Here is a 23,162-nt window from a genome sequence, read left to right as displayed (position 1 = left end):
TACGGTTCCTATTACACATGCCAGCCTGGCGAACTGACACCAGCAAGCGGCTGGCCACCCAAGCTGTATATCTTCTAGAAGGACACCCTCCCGGAACTCCTTCAGAACATGGCCAGGGATGGTGGGGACCCGTGGGTGACACAAATGTCCTTTCAGAAGGCAGAAATAAAGCCCACTGCTAGGGGCCGCGGTCTTGGCAGTTCCCACTCAGACAGTGTACTCATTTTTTTCCAAGCTGGTCCTCTATAGTTTGTTTTCCTCCCCCAGCGTCACAGGCTGTGATGGGTCAATGTGAGAGGGACAGCTGGGTTCCAGCTCACAGGTCATGTGGACTGCTGGAGAATTACTGGTCAGCAGCCAGGGACGTGGCCTCTGAGGAGGATGCAGGGCCTGGATGGAACTTCCCAGCAGCAACCTTGGGGCTAACTACAGACAGACAATTATGTGCACACCAACAAATATTCTCTCTTTTATCTGGCTGTAGCCCAGGAAAGATGGAGTTTCCAGGGCCCTGCAGCTAAGATGACCAACTTGTCCCCAGAGAGAACACCAGGGGTAATGTACACAACTTCCATCTCACTGTGAGACAGGAAGTGTCTGGCTGGTTTAGACAGCTCTTCCTCTTCCCGCTCAGATGCAGGAACAGTGCCCTGCAAAGCTGCAGCCCTGCCTGGGTCTCTGAATGACCGCCAAGAGCAAGCCTGCTGGTCTGCAAGGCTTACCGTGTTCCAGATACACTTCCATGCTTCAAAGGCATACTAGTAGATCATTAGAGCAGGTTCCCTAACACACACTACTGTGTCTCTAATGGGCCAAACCTGAAAAAAAATGTAAAAGCTTAAACTAGATGGTTTAAAAAAAGTTCACAAATGCTCTAAGGAATCTGGTGTGTCTGGCCTTCTCAGGTACTTGTACACGCATGCACATATACTCATGAAGTCATAAATGTACACACGTAAATAAAAACAAACCTTTAAAAATGAATATCTGGAGCAGGCACGGCAGTGCACACCTTTAGTCCCTGCATTCAGAATGTAGAGACAGGTGGAACTCTGATAGCTTGATCTATGTAGTGAGTTCTGGGTCAACCAGGGCTACCTGCTGAGAACCTAAAGCAAAACATCCAAAACACTGCAATAGTGTGAGGACTGAGGACCAGGCTTGTCTGCGTGTTCCGCAGGAAGAAAGACTGCGCTGAAAGGCAACAGCGGAGGGCAGCGGTCCAGACCTGAGGCCAGTTCTCACCTGAACTTTGTGGAACATTTGTAAGTTAATTGCTTTGACTTCCTCCAGCTGCTGGCGGAGGGCGACGAGCGTGTCCTGCTTCTCGTGGGTGTCCTTCTCCAGCAACTTCATGGCGATTTCCATCTCAGTCTTCATCCCAATTTGTAACTCCAGCTCCTTTTCTAGTTCCTTCAAAGACATGGATGAGGAGAGTCTACTGAAAGAGGCAGTGTCAGATTTACCTGAGAGGGGAGTCCCTGCAGGCAGGGCAGGCCTGCGAGATGGAGAAAGGTCTGCCAGGACTTCTTACGGCCATCCTCTCCTCCACACTTCCTGCCTGCCTTCTTTCCCTTGGCCCTCCCACCTTCCCTTTCCCTTCTCCCTGCTCTTCTTCCCTCCTCTCCTCTCAGTTTTAGAAAGAGTTTAACTGTGTAACCTAGGCTGGCCTTTAACTCATAATCTTTCTGCCTCAGCTCCCGAGTTGCCGGGAGTAGAGTATGAAGACACTAGCTCTGCATCAAGTCAACAGAACACTGACTTGGCAACATGAGCCAGAGTTCTGTAAGTCAGGTTGTTCCCATAAGGAAAACAGAAGCCAGGGTCTGCAGGAATGCTTGACTTGTGCACCAGGAGACCTGACGGGGTAAGACAGTGTCTGAATGCTCTGAACTTTACTGCGGCCCAGGCGCCACCATCCTGAAATGGTTCTTTCTGTCCTGGGTACCTCAGAGCATGGTGCCCCACATACATCCCAGGAAGCCAAGACAAGAAAGCACACAGGAGAACTAGGTTTGGAAAGGAACTGTGGCCAGCAGTGCAGAGTGAAGTAAGTGGCCAGAACCTATGACCGAGGGGACAGACTGGTCTCCTAACAGCCTCTAGAAAAGACTCATCCATTGGGCACAACACAAATATCACAGAACTGCAGACACGAGCTAAAAAGGACAGTTTCTGTCTCTCCAGGAGGGTCAGCACGTGCAAGCAGGTTTATGTAGCATGGAAGGCAGCTGACGGACTCTCGCTAAGGACGCTGGGTCCCACTCACCAGTCGGACTTTCTTCTCCTCCTTCAGCTGCTTCCAGACATCGCTGTACATTTCGTCCAGGCCCTGCCGGGTCTGCTTGTAAGTCTCCAGCTCAACTCTGGTGTCCTGCTTTGTTATCTGAATCACACAAGAACACCAAGAACGATTCACGCTTGGAAAGTCAACTAGCGACAATACATTTCAAAATATGATATGTCACTTTTTTTTTTTGAGATAGTTTTTCTCTGTTGCCCTGGCTGTCCTGGAACTTGCTCTGTTGAATAGGTTAGCCTTGAACTCACAAGATCCTCCTGCTTCTGCCTCCTAAGTACTGGGATTAAAGGTGTGTGTCACCACCACCTCTGGCTTAATTTTCTACCTTTAAAACATGATGAATCTTGAGCCAGCCATGTATCTGATGACTCTTAAAGATATAACAACCTGAAAGATGAAAGATGCCAATAGATCTGTGTATGGCTATGTAATAGGGTCTCTCTATGTACCTCAGGCAGGACTTAAACTTGTGATCCTCCTGCTTCTGCCTCTTGCATGCTAGGATCACAGGTGTGTGGCTAACAAGTTAGGCTGGGTAATGGTTTAGTTAATTTTATTTACAAGAGGACAAGAAATCCTGGCGGGAAAGGCTCGTACTTCATCTACCACACAGTGTTTGCTGCCAGCTTTATTTAGCACTGGGGGACTTATGGTGACTCAGACCTGATCTCTATGGCTGAGCCACCAGTCTTACAGACGGCCAGGTGTACCTGCCATGAAGAAGGAACAAAATGCCAGGGGAGTATGGGAGAAAGAAGGTGGCGCCCAGTCATGGAACCAGGGACAAAATGACAGCCCACTCAGCACTGAGCCAAAATTAAAAAGAACAAACTGGAACTCTGGAGTACAAAGGCTGGGGGTTTCAGAAGTCTTAAGTGATCCAGGTGGCCTGTGAGTGACACGGTAGGGACACCCTTTGTACATTCTGGAGACTGGGACAGAGTGAAGTCACAGCTGGCCTTGCTATCTGCAGGCTCAGCACCAGCGCCCTCACTGACCACGGGGGGCGGGGGGGGGAATAGTGAAGACCTTCTGCACACAACAGACTCAGACTTTCTTCCCTAGACAAGCCAGGGTGGCCCGTTTCCCTAGCTCACTTTATTTTTTTTCCAATTTTAAAAAAATAATTATTTGACTTTATTTTATAGGCATTAGTGTAAAGGTGTCAGATCTCTGGGAACTGGAGTTACAGACAGGTGTGAGCTGCTATGTGGGTGCCAGGAATTGAACCCGGGTCCTCTGGAAGAATGGCCAGTGCTCCTAAGGGCTGAGCCATCTCTCCTGTCCCTCCACAAGTCACATTAAAACATCCTGAAGGACATGCGATGCATAGGCTATCTGTGACAGTGATGCCATTTTATACAAGAGACTTAACACTCTAGGGGGATTCTGAAGCCTTTCCCCATGATGCCAAGGGGCAGCAACAGCCAGAGACTAGCCAGAGACCAGCCTTCAGGGCCCCCTCTCACCTCCACACTCTTTTCGCTTCTTTCACGAATTAATTCATTCTGTTCTCTCAGCTGCTGTTGTTCTTCTTGAAGGGAAGAAATTCGGTCTGTTGCCGCTGAAAGCTGATTAAAAAAGATTTCTTACATTTTTTAACATCAAAATTAATCTTGCAGTCCAAATTAAGAGCTGACATTTACTTAGATTCTACACAATTTACAATGCATCTTAAGGTTTGCTATTTTACTTGCCTGCTTTGAATAGGAAATGCATGGTTCAAACTTCCAAAGACATCTACGTAGTAAAACCTCGGCCACATACGCCTAGCTTTCTGTAACATCTCCATTTTCCCCCCATACTGCAAAACCAGTTATTTGATTTTTCATGTGAGTGATAATTTATGTTCACATACACAGAGAAGAAAAAACTAGAGTTCAGACAGTAACTACTACAAGAGCACCAAGCAGAAATATGTTATTATCCAAACATTTAGAATGATTTTTAAAAATTTATTATTATTATTATTATTATTTTCCAAGACAGGGTTTCTCTGTGTAGCTCTGGCTGTCCTGGAACTCAGAGATCTGCCTGCCTCTGCCTCCTGATTAAAGGCATGTGCCACCACTGCTTGGTGGTTAGAACAGCTTTTAATGACTTGAGAAGATACTTATACCAGGAGAGGGAAAGTTTGTATGGTATGCTCTCGCCTATAATTAAAAAAATCAGATCCAAAATTTGTAAAATAAAGACTGTTTATGTTAATGGTAGGCAAAGGGATGATGAACATCTTTTTTTTTTTTTTTTTTTTTTGACTCACTGTTCTTTCCAGGGGTGTTTTTGTTTTTTGGGACAGGGACTCACTGTGTAGCTACTGGCTGTTCTGGAACTCGCAGAGATAGATATGCTGCTGCCTCTGCCTCCTGAGTACTGGGTTAATATTGTGTACAGCCACACCCAGCCACCTTTGCTACTATTGCATGTGTCTGTGCATGCATGCTTGCCTGTACAAGCACGTGTGATTACCGGAAGTGACAGTGGGGTCTTCTCCATTGTCCCACCTTACTTTTTGAGGCAGGGTCTCTCATTGGACCTGGAGGGTGCTGCTTTGGCTAGGCTTGCTGACCCAGCAAGGCCCTGGATCTGCCTGTCTCTGTTTCCCAGCACGGCGGTTCTAGACACGTGCTGTCCGGCCTGGCTTTGACTCAGGTGCTGGAGATGCTGGCTCAGTTCCTCAGGCTTGCGAAGTAAGTGTTTTACCCCTGACCCATCTCCCCAATTCCCATTTTCAGTTTCTTGATAAGCAGAAATATTTTTATTGTCAAGGGAGACTAAATATTCTGGAGTAAAGAATCAAACTTAAATCATTATAAACAGACCCCAGAGGAACCCGTCCTCTCCTGAAATATGTCATCGTGGCTTAAGGGAAGGAAAGTTGGATTTGCTCATGAATGTGTCTAGCAAACAGATATCATGGGAGGCAATGGGGACAGGACAACACAGAAGGCAGATCCCCTCCTTCTTCTAGCTCCAGGCTCCAGTCTGCAGAGGGGGAAGGAGACTAGAGGAGGAGCAAAAGCAGGCCACCTGCCCACTTTTTCTCAGTGGCGGGGTCCCAAGGCACTGAACTGTCCTCTAAAACCCTTCAGCGTTCTCCTCCAACCCCAGGCTGACCTTTCTAAACTGCAGCTGTGCCTAAGAAAGACCTCGAAGGCCCTGAAGGTGTTCAGCTCCTTCCCACCCCCTGAGGTGAATTCTCTAAAGGACATCTTTTTTGTTTAGTTCTTTTGAGACAGGGTTTCTCTGTGTAGGGCTCCCTGTCCTGGAACTTGCTCTGTAGACCAGGCTGGCCTCAAACTCAAGAGATTTGCCTGCTTCTACCTCCCGAGTGCTGGGATTAAAGGTATGTGCCACCATCGCCTGCTCTGAAGGACATCTTTTCCTACAGTTACGTGCTGATGCAAACACCCAACCACTGCGTTTCAGGTGCCCACTCAGACCTCCAGTTGAAGCATCCCACCTGGCTGGGGAGCAGTGCTTTGCTCTGAAGTCACCCAAGTCTCCAGCCCCTCCCCAGTGCTGCTTCATGGGTATTTGTACCACAGTAAACTGACTGAATCTCTACAACAAAATTACAAAATCTATGCATCACCCAACTTGGAGACATTAAAACAAGGCTTAAAGACCTACCGCCTCCATAGGCCTCCTAAACCTCCAAAACCTGCCTCGCAAGCAAGATACATGTGAGTCCCAGGGCTAACGGCAGTGGCTCCTACCGTGACATTCCCCTGAGAATACTGTCTGCATCTCCTTCAATTTACATAATCCTGAGCCCCTCCCTTAAACGTCCCTAAGGAGCCAGTCAGCCTACAGTGAGCCTCATTGGGTCCTTTACTCACAGACCCTCCTAGCTTACTGCACCCTGCCTCCATGCTGCGGGGTGTCCCTTTTTAAGCCCCTCCTCAAAGCTCTCCTCCTTCCTACTACCTGTGGAAAGCCTCAAGGCTGAGCAACCCCCTTTCTGCTAACAGGAGACAAGATGTGTCCACCAGGGAGACTGCTGGGCAGCGGGCAGCAAGCCTTCTTCCTCGGCCTCAGCCCTCCTTCTTCCTGTCCTTTCATTCTCTCTCTTCCTAGTGAGAAAGCAGAGAAAGACCATGCTGTGGGGAGACTGGATCTGTGCTCGCTAGAGGCCAAAACAGGAGGGTGGGCTGGGTGCCTCTCGGGCGGTCTGTGCTCTCTGAGGCAGCAGGGAAGCACATGACACTACAGCAAAGGTGGGCAGAGAAGAAAACTACCATTTCCCGTCTGCCCGATGGTGCATTAACCAGAGGTGATAAACTGAGGCCACTGGGAACTGCCTCAGGAGCAGTGTCTCACTAGGAGCCCTACAGGTGAACATAAATGCTCCTGTGCAGTTCCAGCTGAGGCTAGCTCTTCTTCCTTCCAACAAGACGCACTGGTCAGATGTACCAACATCCCAACTCTTTCTCTCTTTTTTCTTCTTGTACTGTGTACTGAGCCTAGGGCCTCGTCTATACTAGACAACACTGTACCATGGCATCCTCTTTACTTTTTTTTTTTTTTAATATTTATTTATTTATTTATTATGTATTCAATATTCTGTCTGTGTGTATGCCTGCAGGCCAGAAGAGGGCACCAGACCCAATTTCAGATGGTTGTGAGCCACCATGTGGTTACTGGGAATTGAACTCAGGACCTTTGGAAGAGCAGGCAACGCTCTTAACCTCTGAGCCATCTCTCCAGCCCCCGTCTTTACTTTTTTTTGAGACAGTCTCGTTAAGTTGTTCAGGCTGGTTTTGGACTCACTCTCTAGCCCAGGCAGGCTTTGAACTTGTAATCCTGATTCAACCTCCCAAGTAGCTGGAATGACAGGCCTGCTGCCACCAAGCTGACTTATACCACTTCTCTTAACCTTGGGTCATTTTATTTTGTTTAAGCAAAAGTTACAAACCTCTTCTTGAAGCTTTGAGTTCGTCTTTTCCAAGCCATCTATCTTGGTCTGAAGATCCCCAACTGTGCAGCTAGAGAGAATAAACACATGAGGTCTAAACTTAAAGCAGTGGACTGTTTCCCAGCTGGTGAATGAGAAGGGAGAGTCCTGACTTCCTCCATGAAAGAGAGGCACAGGACTGCTCAGAATTCTGAGGTAGAAACTCAGTTTGTGTTGATACTGAAATAATGACAATCAAAAACCACTGTCATCTGGGCTGTGGTGGGGCGCACCTTTAATACTAGCACTCGGGAGGCAGAGGCAGGCAGATCTCTGAATTCGAGGCCAGCTTGGTCTACAGAAAGAGTTCTGGGACAGTCAGGTCAACACAGAGAGACCTTGTCTTGAAAAGTCAACAAAACACAAAACAAAACAAAAAACCAAAACCCACTGTCAATAAATCTCATCCATCAAATAGTCTACTTATCCCATTACTCGGTCAGCTCCAACATAACAGATGGTGAGACTCAAAGCTGTATTTGCAGCCATATTAAACCTTTGTGTCTTGTTTTCCTATTTGAGACAGGGTTTCTCTGTGTATCTCTGGCTGTCCTGGTACTCACTCTGCAGACCAGGCTGGCCTCAAACTCAGAGATCTGTCTCCCAAGTGCTGGGATTTAAAGGCGTGCACTGCCATGCCCAGTCAAGATCATCAGGCTTGGTGGTGTCTGATCCCCTGGAACTGGAGTTACAGGTGATTATGAGCCTTCACTCACTGAGCTATCTTGCCAATCTCCTTTAAATTTTTTTTGTTTGTGTGTACTTTTGTGTGTGTGCACATGTGTAGGCCAGAAGCTGACCCTAGGTATTTTCCTAAATTGTTCTTCACTTCTTTAAAAAGATTTATTTTAGCTAGGCAGTGTGGCACACACCTTTAATCCCAGCACTCAGGGAGGCTGAGGCAGGTGGATCTCTGTGAGTCTGAGGTCATGCTGGTCTACAGAGTGAGTTCCAGCCAGAGCTACACAGAGAAACCCTGTTTTGTTTTGTTTTTCAGCTTTATTTTTTATTTTGGTTTTCCAAGACAGGGTTTCTCTGTAGCTTTGGAGCCTGTCCTGGAACTAGCTCTTGTAGACCAGGCTGAACTTGTACTCACAGAGATCCGCCTGCCTCTGCCTCTCAAGTGCTGGGATTAAAGGCGTGTGCTACCACCGCCCGGCTCAGATTTATTTTTATGCTCATGTGTTTTGCCTGTATGTATTCTGTATGTGTGCCTAGTAGCTAAGGAGGCCAGTAGAGGGTATCAGGGCTCCTGGTACTAGGGTTACAGATGGCTGTGGTTCACCCATGTGGGTGCTGAGAACTGAATCCAGGGCCTTTGCAAGAGCAGCAACTGTTCTTAACTGCTGAGCCATCTCTCCAGTCTCACCCGCTAAGCCTTTTGAGACCAGGCCTCTCACTGAATGCACAACTCACTGAGTGGCTAGAATGGTTGGCCAGAAAGTCCTCAGGATGTGCCTGTCTCCATGGCCCCAAGGCTGAGGTTACACATGTACATGGCAGTGCCCAATGTTTTATGTGGGCACTGGAGATTTGAACTCAGGTCCTTGTGCATTTGCAGCAAGCTCCTCACACACTGAGCCATCTCCCTAGCTGCAAGACGAATTTTTATTTATTTTATGTATATATGAAATTTCCTACATGCACATCTGTACTAAATGTGTGCCTGATCCCTGCAGAGGTCATAAGAGGACGTCTGCTCCCCCGGAACTGGAGTTACAGGTGATTATGAGTCAGCACACAGATGCTGGGAATTGAATTCAGATGCTCTGGAAGAGCAGTCAATGCTCTTAACTGTTGAGCTGTCTGTCTGGTCCTGCAAAGCTAATTTTTAAATCTTATACTTTTCTATATTTTGAAACATTCTTTTCCTGAGTGCTTGGATTAAAGGCTTTTGCTAACACGCCCCACCTATATCTCTGTCTGTCTGTCTGTCTGTCTGTCTATATTTATTTATTTATTTTGGTTTTTCGAGACAGGGTTTCTCTGTGTAACAGCCTTGACTGTCCTGGAATTTGCTCTGTAGACCAGGCTGCCCTCAAACTCATAGAGCTCCACCTACCTCTGCCTACCAAGTGTTGAGATTAAATGTGTGTGCCACCACTGCCCAGTTTAGATTCATTTTTTATGTGTATGAGTGTCCCGAATATATGTGCCATCATGAATATATGTGCTCCACATGTGTGCAGCACCTAAGAGGCCAGGGGGGGGTGTTAGATCTCCTAGAGCGCTGGGCTACTGTGTGGGTGCTGTGCAAGAGCCACGAGTATTCCTAACCAAATAGCCACCGCTTCAGCTTAAAATATTAAAAGTAATATTTTAAATTACTTTTATATTGTAAAAAATGTAAAGAATCTGCAAATAGGTTTGATGATAGCAGTAAGCCCTATGAGAAAAGCAGGGACTTAGTCAAACCATCTTTGTTGTAAGCATTTTAAATGCATCAGCTCACTTAATTTTCCCTATAACTGGAAGAGGTAAATTATTCTGTTAGATGATTAAACCTAAGCATTTATCTTAAGGAACTTAAGTATATGCATGTATGTATGTAAATTTATATATATGGATGTCCTCTCTTACCCAACTTTTTTTCTTTTCTTTTTGTGGGGAGAGTGATGGGGATGGAACAGAGGGCATCTCTGACTCAAACCCCAGACTCCCCCTGCCTTTTTTTTTCTTTCTAATTTTAAGGTTTTAAGCCAGACATAGTGGCACACGCCTTTAAACCCAGCACTGGAGAGGCAGAGGCTGGTGGATCTCTGTGGGTTCCAGGCCAACCAAGACTACATATTCAGACCCTATTTAACACACACACACACACACACACACACACACACACACACACACACACCATCTGTGCACATGTGTGCAGGTGTCGACAGAGGAACTGGCAGTTGAGAGCGGCCTGAGGTGGGTACTGGGAACAGAACTCTGAAACCTCTCTCTCATTCCTTCCTTTCTCCTTCATATTATTTGTTTCCTTTCCCGAGGCTGCCTGCCCTGCGTATCTGCCTCTCTGTGCTGTACAAACAAAGCCAAGGAGGTGCCCAAAGCTGTTCGTCAGGCGGGTGTCCTCTTCCAGGTGGGACGCACGAATGTGGCTTGAGTGGTTCCAGCTTTTTCTCGGCTTGGATAAAACTCACTGATGACAGTTAATGGTGGAGCCCCATAAAGCTCAGTGGAATAACTGGAGCTGAGGAGGAGTGAGCCTTACCTTAAGTGCCGATTGAGTTCTTCCACGTAATTTTTCTGATCAAGGACATCGGTAATTCTTTCGTGCCTTGTGAAAAGAGTACACAAAAATAAGGACTTCTTAAAGTCATGTCAAACCATTTGTAATGGTTCCCCAACTTTCTTGTAGAAACCAAGAGGCAGTCAGAGCTACGTAATGGAATAAACAGAAAACAGGGCTGGACTGAGCTAGCAGCAAGGCTTAGGGACAGGCTGCCCTGACAGCAGGGGCCCTGCAGAGACCGCCCAATCCCCAGACCGCCTGGGCTGCTGCAGGGAGGACAGAAAGCCATAGGCGTTTGTGCACGGTGAACACACCTGCCTGCCGCATGTAATGGTTCTGGAAGTGGCTGATGACACAGTCCTACTATACAGAAAGAAAGGGACACTTAAGGAAACAAAGACTTTTCAGAAAACAGTAGAGCAATCTACAGGCCAGGGATGTTTGAGTAAAAAAGTCCCCTCCATTTGACAGTCGAGCTTTTCTCTCCGTTTAACTGATTCCTTTTTTAAAAAATTCCAATCATTTAAAAATGTATGTGTTAGCCTGGTGGTGATGGAACATGCCTTTAATCCCAGCCCTCGGGAGACAGAGACAGGCAGATCTCTGTGGGTTTGAGGCCAGCCTGGTCTACAGAGCGAGTTCCAGGACAGTTAGGGCTGTTACACAAAGAAACTCTGTCTCAAAAAAGCAAAAAGTGTTTTCCTGTTTGTCAGTGTGTGCACCATATGCAAGCACCTGTGGACGTCAGAAGAGAATGTCACATCTCCTAGGACTGGAGCTACAAGTCGCTGTGAGTCACCTGATGTGGGTCCTCTATAAGAGCAACGAGTGTTCTTAGTCACTGAGCCAGCTCACTGCCCTTCTGTGGTCTCTGGAAACATACACTGACATGTGTAGTTACTGTTTCATGCCACAGTTACTGGGTCTGTTTCTCAGTTGCGATTGTTTTTTCTTCTTTTACCTAGTCTTCATTTTACATAGCTCTCCCAGGTAATCCACAGTAATGGCTTGTTGAGTGTCCTTTTTTGGACATATAACCATCATATCTAGCTAACAGAAATGTAGTACATATATTCATGTAGTATATATTGAACTTTTTTGGTTTATAGAAAAGCAATATGTATATTTCTTGGCATGATACTTTTCTCATTCCATCATCCTACAGGCAAATTTCTCAAAGTCTACAAGAAGCTCAAATTTACTCTTTATGTCTACATAACACGTAATGGTGTGATTCACTACAGATGTCCCATGATTCCTGTAATTCTTTATTAACAGAGAATCTCAAGATATTTCAGCAAAATAAAATAAAATAAAACTGAAGAAATGGTTCAGCGGGTGGACCACTTACTGCGCAAGCCTGGTGCCCTAAAGGTGGTGCAGAGTACCAGCTTCACAACTCCGACCTACATCTGTGTGCTGGGGCATACACACCTGCCCACACGCAACGCCACACGTACACACACACACACACACACACACACACACACACATACATAGAGGTTTAGAAGGAAGTGACTACAGCAGCTTCCTATGGTGAGAGGGTGGGGCTAGGCTGGAATGGGCAGAGGAGGTGGCATGAGAATGGGTCTCTCACCTCTAGAGTTAAACTAACTCAACAAAGCTACACTGCAAAGCAAAACGAAGCCCATATCTTGCCAGCTGAAGAGCTACGAGCAACACGATACTCACTCTCTGCCGCTGTCCAGATCCTGCACATCCTTCAGGTAGAGGGAGAAGTCGATTACTCCAACCTGCAGAAACCAAGGTCCCAGGCTCAGACACATGGCAGTCTTCGTTCCTGCAAACCTGTGAGACTGAGCTTGCATGTTCATCTCGCTACTGTGTATGCACCCAAAGGAGGATCATGGTATTTATAAAGAGCAGCAAAGATTTGGGGGTCCAAAGTAACTTATTTTATATTTTTTTAAAATTTCATGTGCATTGGTGTTTTGCCTGCACTTATGAACAAAGTAATTTGAAAGAAAATGGGAGAGGAGAGAGAGCACATGCTAGATTTCTAGGCTAAAGTGACTGTCTTGTTTATCTGATACTTCCTTTTTCTTAAAGATTTATTTACTTATTATGTGTACAGTATTCTGTCTGCATATTTTCTTGCAAGCCAGAAGAGGGCATCAGATCTTATTACAGATGGTTGTGAGCCACCATGTGGTTGCTGGGAATTGAACTCAGGACCTCTGGAAGAACAGTCAGTGCTCTTAATCGCTGAGCCATCTCTCTAGCCCCTTATCTGACACTTCTAAGTCCTTCTTTCTACACCTGTCTAGGTTGGTTTTTTTGGGGGGGGGGTCAACTTGACACAAGCTAGATTTATTTGATGAGAGGGAACAATTGAGAAAATGCTTCTGTGGGCAAGCCTGAGGGGAATTTTTTTTATTGATGATTGATGTGGGGCCCTGAGCATGTGGTCCTGGATGGTATAAGATGGTATATGAACCACAACAATGACCAGAATGTTACAACAACCCTAAGGATGCAGTAGTGGCACAGATACCTCAGCAGTAACCAACTGAACTAACTGAAGACCACTCAACAAGAAGGAAACCATGCCTGGTACTGGAAACCTAGCCAGCTACTCTCGACTAGTGAAGTCATGGATCTTTGAGAGGAACCCACAACCACCACTTCATTAAACCAGCAAAAATCTTAACTACATTCTAAATATTTATCCTTATACACATAGATAAGTGCAGTCCTCACCCCCATTAAGACAACTTCTCTTTGCAACAGATGGAGACAATTACAGAAAACCACAACCAATCAAAATGTAGAGTTGTGGAGCTCAGTCCCAATGGATACATCTACAATACAAGTCCTGCCCTAAGGCTCAGGGATCATCATGAAAGGGGATAGAAAAACTTTAAGAGTCAGAGAAGCAGGGAGTCTGCTGTGAGGTTGTGGCTCCTAGGAGTGTCTGAAGCCATAGTTATAAAGTCTCATCCATGACTGCCTAAACATGAGCTGAACCAGGACAACAACAACAGACACGCTAATGTGCATGGGAGGGATAGAGGGGGAAGCCCAAGAGGCTTCAGCCTACACAAAGAACTACAGGCAACTAAGGAATGCTAAGAGCTGGAGAAAGTCTTCCTCAGAGAAAGCATACCAATTGTTTATCTAATACTAAATGATCAGCCCTGAAAACACACATACAAGTAACATTATACAGACCGAGCAGGTTGTATTTATATACTTAGGAATACACACACATGATTTTTTTAAGGGAATGCAACCTTCAAAGAAAGAACAAAACAAACAAGCAAAGAGCCAACTTTGTGTTTTACTAAACTGTGGTCCAAACAGGAGGATGACCGTCTCCCAGCTCAATCTATGAGGAACACAGGCCCACAGGAAACTCAGATAGTTTTTCTCCTAAGCAGAAGCACACGATTCAGGGGTATAGGAAAAGAATATGAAACGATGACCAAATGGGTCTTATTTCAGGAACACGGCGACAGTACTGTATGGAAAAGCCATACACTAACTGCTCTGTTTGAGTTAAAACAGGTGCCAATCAAATAAGACATCTGATAGCATTCAATGTTCACTTCTAATAAAAATACAAATTAGGAAACCAGAATAAAACTGTGTTTATATTTATATTTTTCAGAGATATCCATCTATTTATCTATTTATGTATCTATCTACCTATCTATCTCTATTTTTGGAGACAAAGTCTCACTAAATGGTCCAGCCTGGCCTTAATCTTACAATCCTCTTGCCCTGGTCTCCTAAGTACTTGGCTTACAAGTATGTACCACCATGCCCAGCTTACAACAGTACTTTTATTTTTATTAAATAATGTTTTTTTTGTGGATGCGTATAAGTTATTGTTTGTGGTGTGTGCATGTCAGTATGTGTGCATGCTAGTGTATGTGAGCTAGTGTGTATGCATTTGGAGGCCCCACATTGACTCTGAGTGTCTTCAGTTTGATATTTGATCAGAGTTGAGTGTTTTATTAAAGATATGTTAATATAGGCGTCAGCATAAGGATTAGGGGAAAGAGGTGCTTAGAAGTCAGTGAGGTACTTGAGGGCAGGCTGTGGGCTTACTTTTTTTCTTTTATTTTTTGAGAAGGGTCTCACTACCTTGCTGGCCTGAAACTCACTAGGTCAAGCTTGCCTGACACTTACAGATATCCATCTTTCCTCTGTTTCCCCAGTGCTGATATTGAAGGCCTATACCACCACTCCCAGCCTCTTTTTTAATAAAATTTTTGATACAATGTAAAATTTATTGGTGGTGGTATTTATATTTATTTTATGTGTATGGCTGTTGAACCTGCTTGTATATCTATGTACCAGTGCATGCAGTGCTTGTGAAGGCCAGAAGAGGGCACTGGTTCCTCTGTAACTGGAGTTCGACAGCTGTTATCTGCCATGTGGGTGCTGGGAATTAAACCTGGGTTCTCTGGAAGAATAACCAGTGCTTTTAACCAGTGAGCCAGCTCTCCAGTCTCCCCATCCTCTTCTTTCTTTTTTTTCTTTTTTTTTTAGATATGGTTTCATGTATCCCAGACTGGCCTTGAACTTGGCTATGTAATGAGAATGACCTTATGACCTTCAACTTCTGATCCTCCTGGCTCCACTTTCAGAGTGTTAGGATTACAGGCATGCACCACCATGCCTGGCTTATGGAGTTTGGAACTGAACCCAAGACTTGTGCAAGTTATGCACGCACTCTACCAACTGAGCCCCTGCCCTGGCTCTGCCCATGCTACATCTTCACTCTTCTGAGAGCTTCTGAGCAGCTCTCCCTCCCCCACCCAGCACCGCAGTCTGCCCTAACCTCTACCAAAGGCCTCTTGCCTTCTGTTACTTTCTTAGGTTCAGTACAAGTCTGTGGATTTCATGTAAAAAATTCCTGGCCCAGGCTGGAGAGATGGCTCAGTGGTTAAGAGCACTGGTTGCTCTTCCAGAGGTCCTGAGTTCAATTCCCAGCACCACATGGTGGCTCACACCCATCTGTAATGAGATCTGGTGCCCTCTTCTGGCGTGTAGGCATACATGCAGAGGAACACTGTATACATTAAAAAAAAATTCCTGGCCCGATTCATCCCATCAAAGCCTAAATCCCATATTACCTGAGAATCCAAGTCTTCTCCCTTTAAACAGAGATTGGCGTCCAGAACGTTGAGTCCCACCAGCAGACCAACAATCACCATGCCCTCTTCCTCCATCATTAGTGCCTCAGGCTCATAGAACTCACTGCAAGAGACGGACAGGTCAGGGGCTGCTCAGGAGTCCCTTTACCACTCACCCTCACCCCAGCACCCCCCTTGCCACCTGGCTTCCTGCTCTACCCTGGAGCAAGGGACCCTCAGGGCGTTTCCTTCCTCCCACCATGTCAAGTGCTTCCTCTTCTGCTACAGTTAGATCCTAAGTGTCTCTCAAAGACCCAAGTGGTAAAGTTGCTCTCCAGCTTGGTGCTGTTAAAAATGTAAGAAGTGGGGGCCAACTGAGACATTGCTAGGTTGTTGGGGGTGTGCTCTGAAGCAGACGTGATCTTTGCCCTCCCCTCGTTCTCACTTTGTGACCAGGAAAGTCAGCAGCTTTTATTCTACCCACCACACGCCTCCTTCACAATCTACTGCCTTGCCACAGGCATGAAGCAAGAGGGCCAATTATGGACTTAAACTGTGAGCCAAACAGACCTCTTCTTTTTCTTTCACGTATGGACAAGTTTGTGTGGGATCATGTATGTGGATGCACATGCACATATGTGTGTACATGCCAGAGGTCTGTGTACGTATGGTATTTCTCTCTGCATGAAGCAGCTGCCGAGTCCAGTTTTTCAATGTAGGCCCTGGGGCCTGAACCTCACGCCTGCGCCACAAGCAGTTTGTAAACTGAGCCACCTCTCCTTTACAACCTGATTCTTTCAGGTGTTTTATGACAGCAGCAGAGAGTGCACTGGGCCTAACAGGCTCCTCCACTTAGATCTTGATCTCCTTCCTTCTCATCCACTCTTGGCCACTGTCTTGACCATTCTGCTTCGTGCCCCTGTGTCTTCACTGCCTTCTCTCTGCATATGAAACTTAGGACCTGGAACACTGGTCACCAGGGCTGGCCTGGGAGGAGACAGTGGACAAAGGCACCTGCCAACAGCCTGAAAACCTAAGCTGATCTCTGGAACCCTCTGGGCTGAAGGACAAAACTTAGCTGTGTGTGGTGGTACACATTTTAATCCTAGTAGTTTTAATCCTGGGAGGCAGAGGCAGGAGGATCTTTGAGTTTGAGGCCAGCCTGGCCTATAGAGTGAGTTTCAGGACAGCTAGGGCCATGCAGAGAAAGAAACCCTATAAATAAAAAAAAAAAACAAAAAAGAAAAAACCTGATTCTTCCTCAGTTTGTTCTCTGTCCTGTACATGTGTGCCATGGTATACATAATCCCCCAAATAAATAAGCAAATTTATAAAACAAGTAAAACCAAAAATCAAAATGATCTGTGTTCAACAATAAGTCATGACTTGAAAATTCTGAAAAATCGAGGTCTAGGCTATCATGCAAAGGATATTTTTATCTGAACTAGACAAGAAAATTAACTCCAGAGATTTCTGCAATATCAATTTTCAGTCTAGAGGAAATCCCTTTTATAATTGCTAATTGTTTATACATAAAAATAAAGAATGAGCCAGACATAAATTTCATTGACAAAAATATTAAGTTTTTTTAAATTTATTTTACATGTATGGTGCTCTATCTTCATATATATACCTGCAGGCCAGAAAAGGGCATTAGATCCCATTATAGATGGTTCTGAGCCACCATGTGGTTGCTGGGAATTGAACTCAGGACCTCTGGAAGAGCAGCCAGTATTCTTAACTGGATATGAAATTTTCAGCTAGATTAAAGTACCTATGTTTTCTTACAAAAAAAAAAATCACCTACTGTCCCTAGTTTAAAAGATATTTTATTCTTGTTATCATCTAGTTTAGTAAGTATCATTTTATTAAAACTTAATTGAATGCTGCTAGCTACCAAATTATAAGTATTAACATTCTGGGAGATTCAAAGCTGTGAGTCTCATTTACAATGCTTCTGTGATATCAGGGCTCCACAAGGAAACACTTCAAACCAAGCCTCAGAGCATGAAGGCTAGTAATGATTTCAATCTTAGCTCTGAACATTCCAGTTCCTTTATTTCATAATGATCTGCAGACTATGCTGCAACTACGGAGTAAAAGACAAACACAATGTGGAATACCTTAAGAGATGCTTATTGTCTATGAGGACTTTCAGATAATCTGCCAGCTTCTTTTGCATGAGAGCAAGATACAGCCAAGCTCTGCCTCTTCCCACGGCCGTCCTAGAAATCAGAGAATCAGACCAATAAGGCATAATAACAGCAACAAATACAAAAGAAAACAAATTATTTGGGCGATAACACATACACACACACACACACACACTCACAGAGAGAAAAGTTACATGATAGTTTGGGGTTAGAGAGGTTCTGTGTGGGCAGAGAGAATGCTTACTGTACAAGCTAGGTACTTGTTGAATTTTGTACCACAGGCATTTCAAGTGTTTGAGTATTATAAGATTTCTGAGGCACGGGCTCATACATGCAATTTTATGTTTGTACTAAAATACGATGCAAGATATACATCGTGGGCTGGAGACACAACTGCAATTTCCCTGATTCCCACATTCCACCTGGCGTGGGTGCCTCAGTCCTCTGCAAGAGTGACAAGCACTCTTATTGCTGAGCCATACCTGCAGCCTCAACAACAAATTTAAACTACGTGAACCATGTGGCGGGAGGCAACTGCTGTCTTCATCCTGAAGAGCAGGAGTCTGAGGCCCAGGAAGTTTCAAGTCTTAAGGTCACGTGAATAGTGTGCAGCACAGGTGGGATTAGATTGGAGCCCAAGTTGGGTATGGTTCCTGCCAGAGTGTTCCAGACCAGAGGAGAATCGAGTCGAGGCAAACAGCAGACAGTAAAGAGCAAACGTTCAGTCAGTATCACGACTACTTACTCACTTTAGTTCTGGAAGATTCCTGACACTGGTAGCTATATCTGATGCTTCGGGGCAGAGTTTTTCCACCAGCTCCAAAGGTCCAAAGAAAGATTTATTTTGGCCAATGAAACTCTTCTTAACTAAAAGGGAAAACAATAGTGTTAGACACGAGAACAGGACGCAGTTTCTTCGGGGGCCCATAGTTTCTCTTTCAAAAGCCAGGCAGTGTGACACAGCCCCACACTCAATTCTGTGAGCCAGACTTTCGGACTTGCAGCGGCCACAGAACAAATCAGCTCTGCTTTCTTTTGGCAGTGAGCTTCCTCTGTCATTGTGTTCTTTCTTCAAGAACTTGCTGCTTATGAACTGAAATCTGTGAAATCCGACCACCTCTGTCCTGGTGGGCAGCATCAGTGCTCAACTTCTGTCACAGTCGCTTCCCCACTGAATTGCCACAATAACCTGATTGTTTTTCCTAGTATCTTCATGTCCCTACCCTTATAATTTGTTCCCAATTTGGCAAAGTTTTTTTCTTTTCTTTTCTTTTTTTTTAAGATGCAAACTAAGTCACATTTCCTCCTCAAATGCCTCCAAACTCAGAAGAAAATACAGCTCCCTCTCATGACCTCTTAAGGGCCTGCATGATCCAGCCCCTCCCTGCTTCCCAGGTCTCATCTCCCATCCTTGCATCCCACACTTCCTGGTTACCAGGCGTCTGTCTCAAGCTAGGGCTGGTCTCAGGACATGTGCACCTTTGTAGCTATTTCATTTTGTCTCTTGTGCTAGGAATGTTGTGGACCCAAATCTCTGCAGGGTTCTCTCGTCCTTAAGTCTCAGCTCACAAGTCAAGCCTGCAGAAAGAACTTTTCTTCGTGCGTCTGAAATACCCTGACTTCATTCTTTACCACCTTACTTATTTTGTTTCCCTGAACTGGTAGCATTTTGTAATTCTGTGTTTCTGTCACTGTCTTGGCCACCGACGGCCACACGTCTTACTAATGGTGCACCTGCAGTGTGCCTCGTGCAGCCTAGGGACTGGAATGTCATGTGCTGCCAATGTAAAACACGGCAGATTTTAAGCCTTACTATTAGAAAGTGCCAACCAGAGAACTAAGAACGGTTTCTGCGGCTGACAGTGCCGCTTGCACTGGACAGTACTGCTCCAGATCACGGGGAACCTGTCCGTTTTGTGCGCTCCTCTCCTCTCTACACCCACCACAATGCTTGGCACTAGCCAGAACAAAGACTTAGCCCAAATTTCTATGCTCCTAAACGCCCCCAGGCTCACCTTTCAGCCCATGTTTGAGGCAATGCTCCATCACTACAAAGAACTGCTGCAGGGGGGCGTGGTCTGCATCCAGACTGCGTCCCAGGCTAAGGGCAGACTGGAGTAAGACCTTAACGCTGAGCTTCATCATGTGCATGAGGTTGGCACGCTCCTCCATCATCTGGCCCTTGGAAGCTGCGGGCACAAGCAAGGACAGATTCGTTAGTGGGCTGAGAGGGGCATGGAGGTGAGAGGGGTCAGTGGCGCGGCAGAGGACCAGGGGCTTGCTCAGGGTGAGGACGCACTGGTGGGAGGATATTCAGGACTCGTAGTCAAATCGCAATCCATCTCTGCTGGCCACAGCTCCTAAACAGCCACCTGGGCTTTGTGTGGAAGCAGAGGCCGATGCTTCCTCGCGTTGCTAGAGCAATGACTTTAGCAAGGCTCGCCGCGATTGGTTTCTTCCCTGACCAATGAGAGGACGCAAAGTCTAGGCTGCCTTGCCCCCAAGCTAGAAGGCGTGCAGAGAAAGCGCCCCGCCCTTGACCACTCCTATTGGATAAAGCCAGCTCAGAGTCACGACATGGACGAGGACAGCCATTTTGCACTATCTGACCTTACACCGAGTAGGAAAGACACTTGGATTACAGGGATTTGCGATGTCCTTATGTCCTACTATGCGTGCCTTCAGGAAAGCGCCCTCCCTTCCTTTCCAGACCCCAAGGCTTCGTCCACGACGTGTGACCATTCTATGTTTTGTACCCATTTAAAAAAGTTGGTTAGAAGTACGTTCATTTCTAATATATTCATCTTGTCATTTTGTTTGGAGAGTTAAGTCTACAGTTCGTATGGGACAGCTAGAACAAGTGCTTTAAAAACATTCCCTTAAGCCCACGAAAACGACATGCTTGAGTTTAAAAAGTTTAGACTCCAGGACTGGAGAGATGGCTCTGTGGTTATGAACATGTACTGCTCTTTCCCAGGACCCAGGCCTACCACCCGCCTCTAAGTCCAGCTCCAGGGCATCTTGCGCTGTTTCCTGGACTCTGTAGGCACCTGCACATACCCCCCTTTCCCCATACACACATAATTAAAAATATAAAAACAAATTAAAATTAAAAAAAAAACAAGTAGACTCCAAATTAAAAGCCCCCACAGGTGTACTAGCTGCAGGGTGAAGGGGTCTCCCCGTGGTGTGTTCCTGCCTTTCGGCCTGTGCCACCCTTCAGTCTTGTCCATTGGTGCAGGAGATCTCTGTTTGCAGCTGTCTGGTTACTACTGAGGTCAAGCAACTTTTCGGCCTATTGCTTTCTTGCCCCCCCCCCCCCCTTCGGCATACCACTTGCTCAATCTTTTAATTTTTGTGTGGAAGGTTTTGCTCTTCTCGTTGACATGTACATTCGGATGTGAGCACTGATGAAGGCATAGAATTAAGAGAATACATAGGTGCCGTTTAAATGAAAATGAGGACATGACCACTCCTAGGTATGATTGAGAAGAAGGTTTTTATGTAGATATGAGGGAGAGTACTGTCAGAAGAGTCCAGACTAAACATGGTCAGTAGAATAGAGGACCATGAGAAGCGGGGTGGGGTGGAGGAGTTGGGGTGGGGAGGTGGCGGCACAGGGATGAAGAGAGGAGCCAAGGATGAAGAGTGGAGCCAAGAGGCAAGCCAAGATAGAACGTAGCCAAAATAGTTGAGTTATATAGAAAAGAGAAGCTGGGGGAGGGGAAGTGAAGCTGGAGGAGGGAGGTTTAGGGTAGGGGGCAGGGTCTGCCAGCCAGGATGACTCTGTAACAGACACTTGATAGTGAGGGAGCCTAGAGCTAATGTAGACCTTGATGTAATAGGCACCAGAGGCATAGATAGGTAAATGCATGAGCCATATGTCACTTGTGCCAGGGCTAAGGAGATTACTCTTTTAGCAAGCAGGATCTATCTTTACTATCTTAAGTCTCTGGAGGGAATTCTGGCTTTTGCCTAAATGCCAGGCTTTGGGGAAATGAATTTCTTGGGCCCTAATACATACATACATACATACATACATACATACACACATACATACATACATACACATACACACACAAGTTATAAACTAAACAATAGCTAAATCTATAAGACAGGCTTATAACTTCAAATTTATAATAAAGATTAAGATTGCAATGGGGAAAAAGTTTCTAAACTCTCTCAGCAAAACACAAGAAGTCCGGGGAGGGTGCTGGGCCTCACAGTCTTAACATTTCATCTTGGTTTAGGATAGAAAGAAGCAGATTAAGTAAAGCATTTGGATAGGAGCTATATAGTATTTTTAACTGTTGAGAAAATCCTATTAATTAAATGTTCACATTATGAATAAATGGATTAGAAAAAATAAAAATTGTAAAACTTAAGAAAAAAACGGAGGAAAAGGGGGGACTTCGTCAAGAAAAACACATGAATATATCACAATCATAGAAAGTCTACAAAAATTTATTTATTTATTTATATGTTTATTTGTTTGTTTATTTTTTTCAAGACAGGGTATCTCTGTGTAGCCCAGGATGTCCTGGAACTTGCTCTATAGATCAGGTTGGCCTCAAATTAAGAGAGCCATCTGCCTTGCCTCCCAAGTGCTGGAACTAAAGGTGTGTGCCACCATACTAGGGCCCTGAAATCTTGGTGAAGTATTTTTTGGTATTTCTCAGAAGCTGAGACATTCTTTTTTTTTTTTTCTTTTTGTAAAGTCACCTTTAAAGGCTTATTTTTATGCTGAGTATGCGTACCAGTGTGCCTGGTGCCCACAGAGGCCAAAAGAGGGTATCTCATATAGCCATGGACTGGAGTTGCAGATAGTTGTAAGCCTCCATGTGGGTACTGGGAATCAAACAAGTCCTCTGGGAAAGCAGCCAGCATTCTTAACCCACCGAGCCATTTCTCCAGCCTACAATTTCTTTTAAAGTCATTATCTGGCCCAGCATGTTAAGATGGCTCAGTATGTTAAAGTATCTTCCGCCAAGCTTGAGAACCTGAGATCTATTCTATTCCTAGGACCCACATGGTGGAAGGAGAGAACCATCTTCTGCAAGTTATCCTCTGACATACAAGCAGCATGGCCTCCACACATGTATGTACAGGAATGTACACAAAATAGGAAATAGATAAAAGTCAGTATGACCTTGAACTTCTGATCATTTTTGCCTTCACCTTGTAAAGGCTGAGATTACAGGTGTGCTACCATGCCCATTTATCCTGTGGTGGGTATTGAACCCAAGGTTGGTGCAAATGGGGCAAGTACTCTACCACTGAGCTATACCCCTAGTTTCATAAGCCATTAATACGGGGTAATGTTGATGGGTGGTGGTGGCACATTCCTTTAATCCCAGCACTTGGGAGGCAGAGGCAGGCGGATCTCTGTGAGTTCGAGGCCAGCCTAGTC

General features: G+C 45.4%; 1 protein-coding gene across 2 annotated transcripts in view; it reads right to left on the bottom strand.

The window, feature by feature from the left end:
• The window catches only part of Rufy1 (RUN and FYVE domain containing 1), a 48,527-nt gene that overhangs the window by 15,044 nt on the left and 10,321 nt on the right, over positions 1-23,162 (bottom strand). For both annotated transcript variants that reach the window (XM_085694897.2, XM_085694895.2), the window contains exons 2-11: positions 19,768-19,941; positions 18,502-18,619; positions 17,723-17,824; positions 15,600-15,723; positions 12,187-12,248; positions 10,474-10,539; positions 7,221-7,290; positions 3,772-3,873; positions 2,270-2,386; positions 1,246-1,413 (exon numbers count right to left, since the gene is read on the bottom strand). In XM_085694897.2, the coding sequence (XP_085551023.2) occupies positions 1,246-1,413; positions 2,270-2,386; positions 3,772-3,873; positions 7,221-7,290; positions 10,474-10,539; positions 12,187-12,248; positions 15,600-15,723; positions 17,723-17,824; positions 18,502-18,619; positions 19,768-19,941 (1,103 nt within the window). The remainder of the gene's footprint in view (positions 1-1,245; positions 1,414-2,269; positions 2,387-3,771; positions 3,874-7,220; positions 7,291-10,473; positions 10,540-12,186; positions 12,249-15,599; positions 15,724-17,722; positions 17,825-18,501; positions 18,620-19,767; positions 19,942-23,162) is intronic.

This window comes from Myodes glareolus, chromosome 9, assembly GCF_982192425.1.
Source record: "Myodes glareolus chromosome 9, mMyoGla1.1, whole genome shotgun sequence".
Taxonomy (NCBI): Eukaryota; Metazoa; Chordata; class Mammalia; order Rodentia; family Cricetidae; genus Myodes; species Myodes glareolus.
The sequence above is the reverse complement of the archived record's forward strand: the minus strand, read 5'-3'. Positions and strand labels throughout refer to the sequence as shown.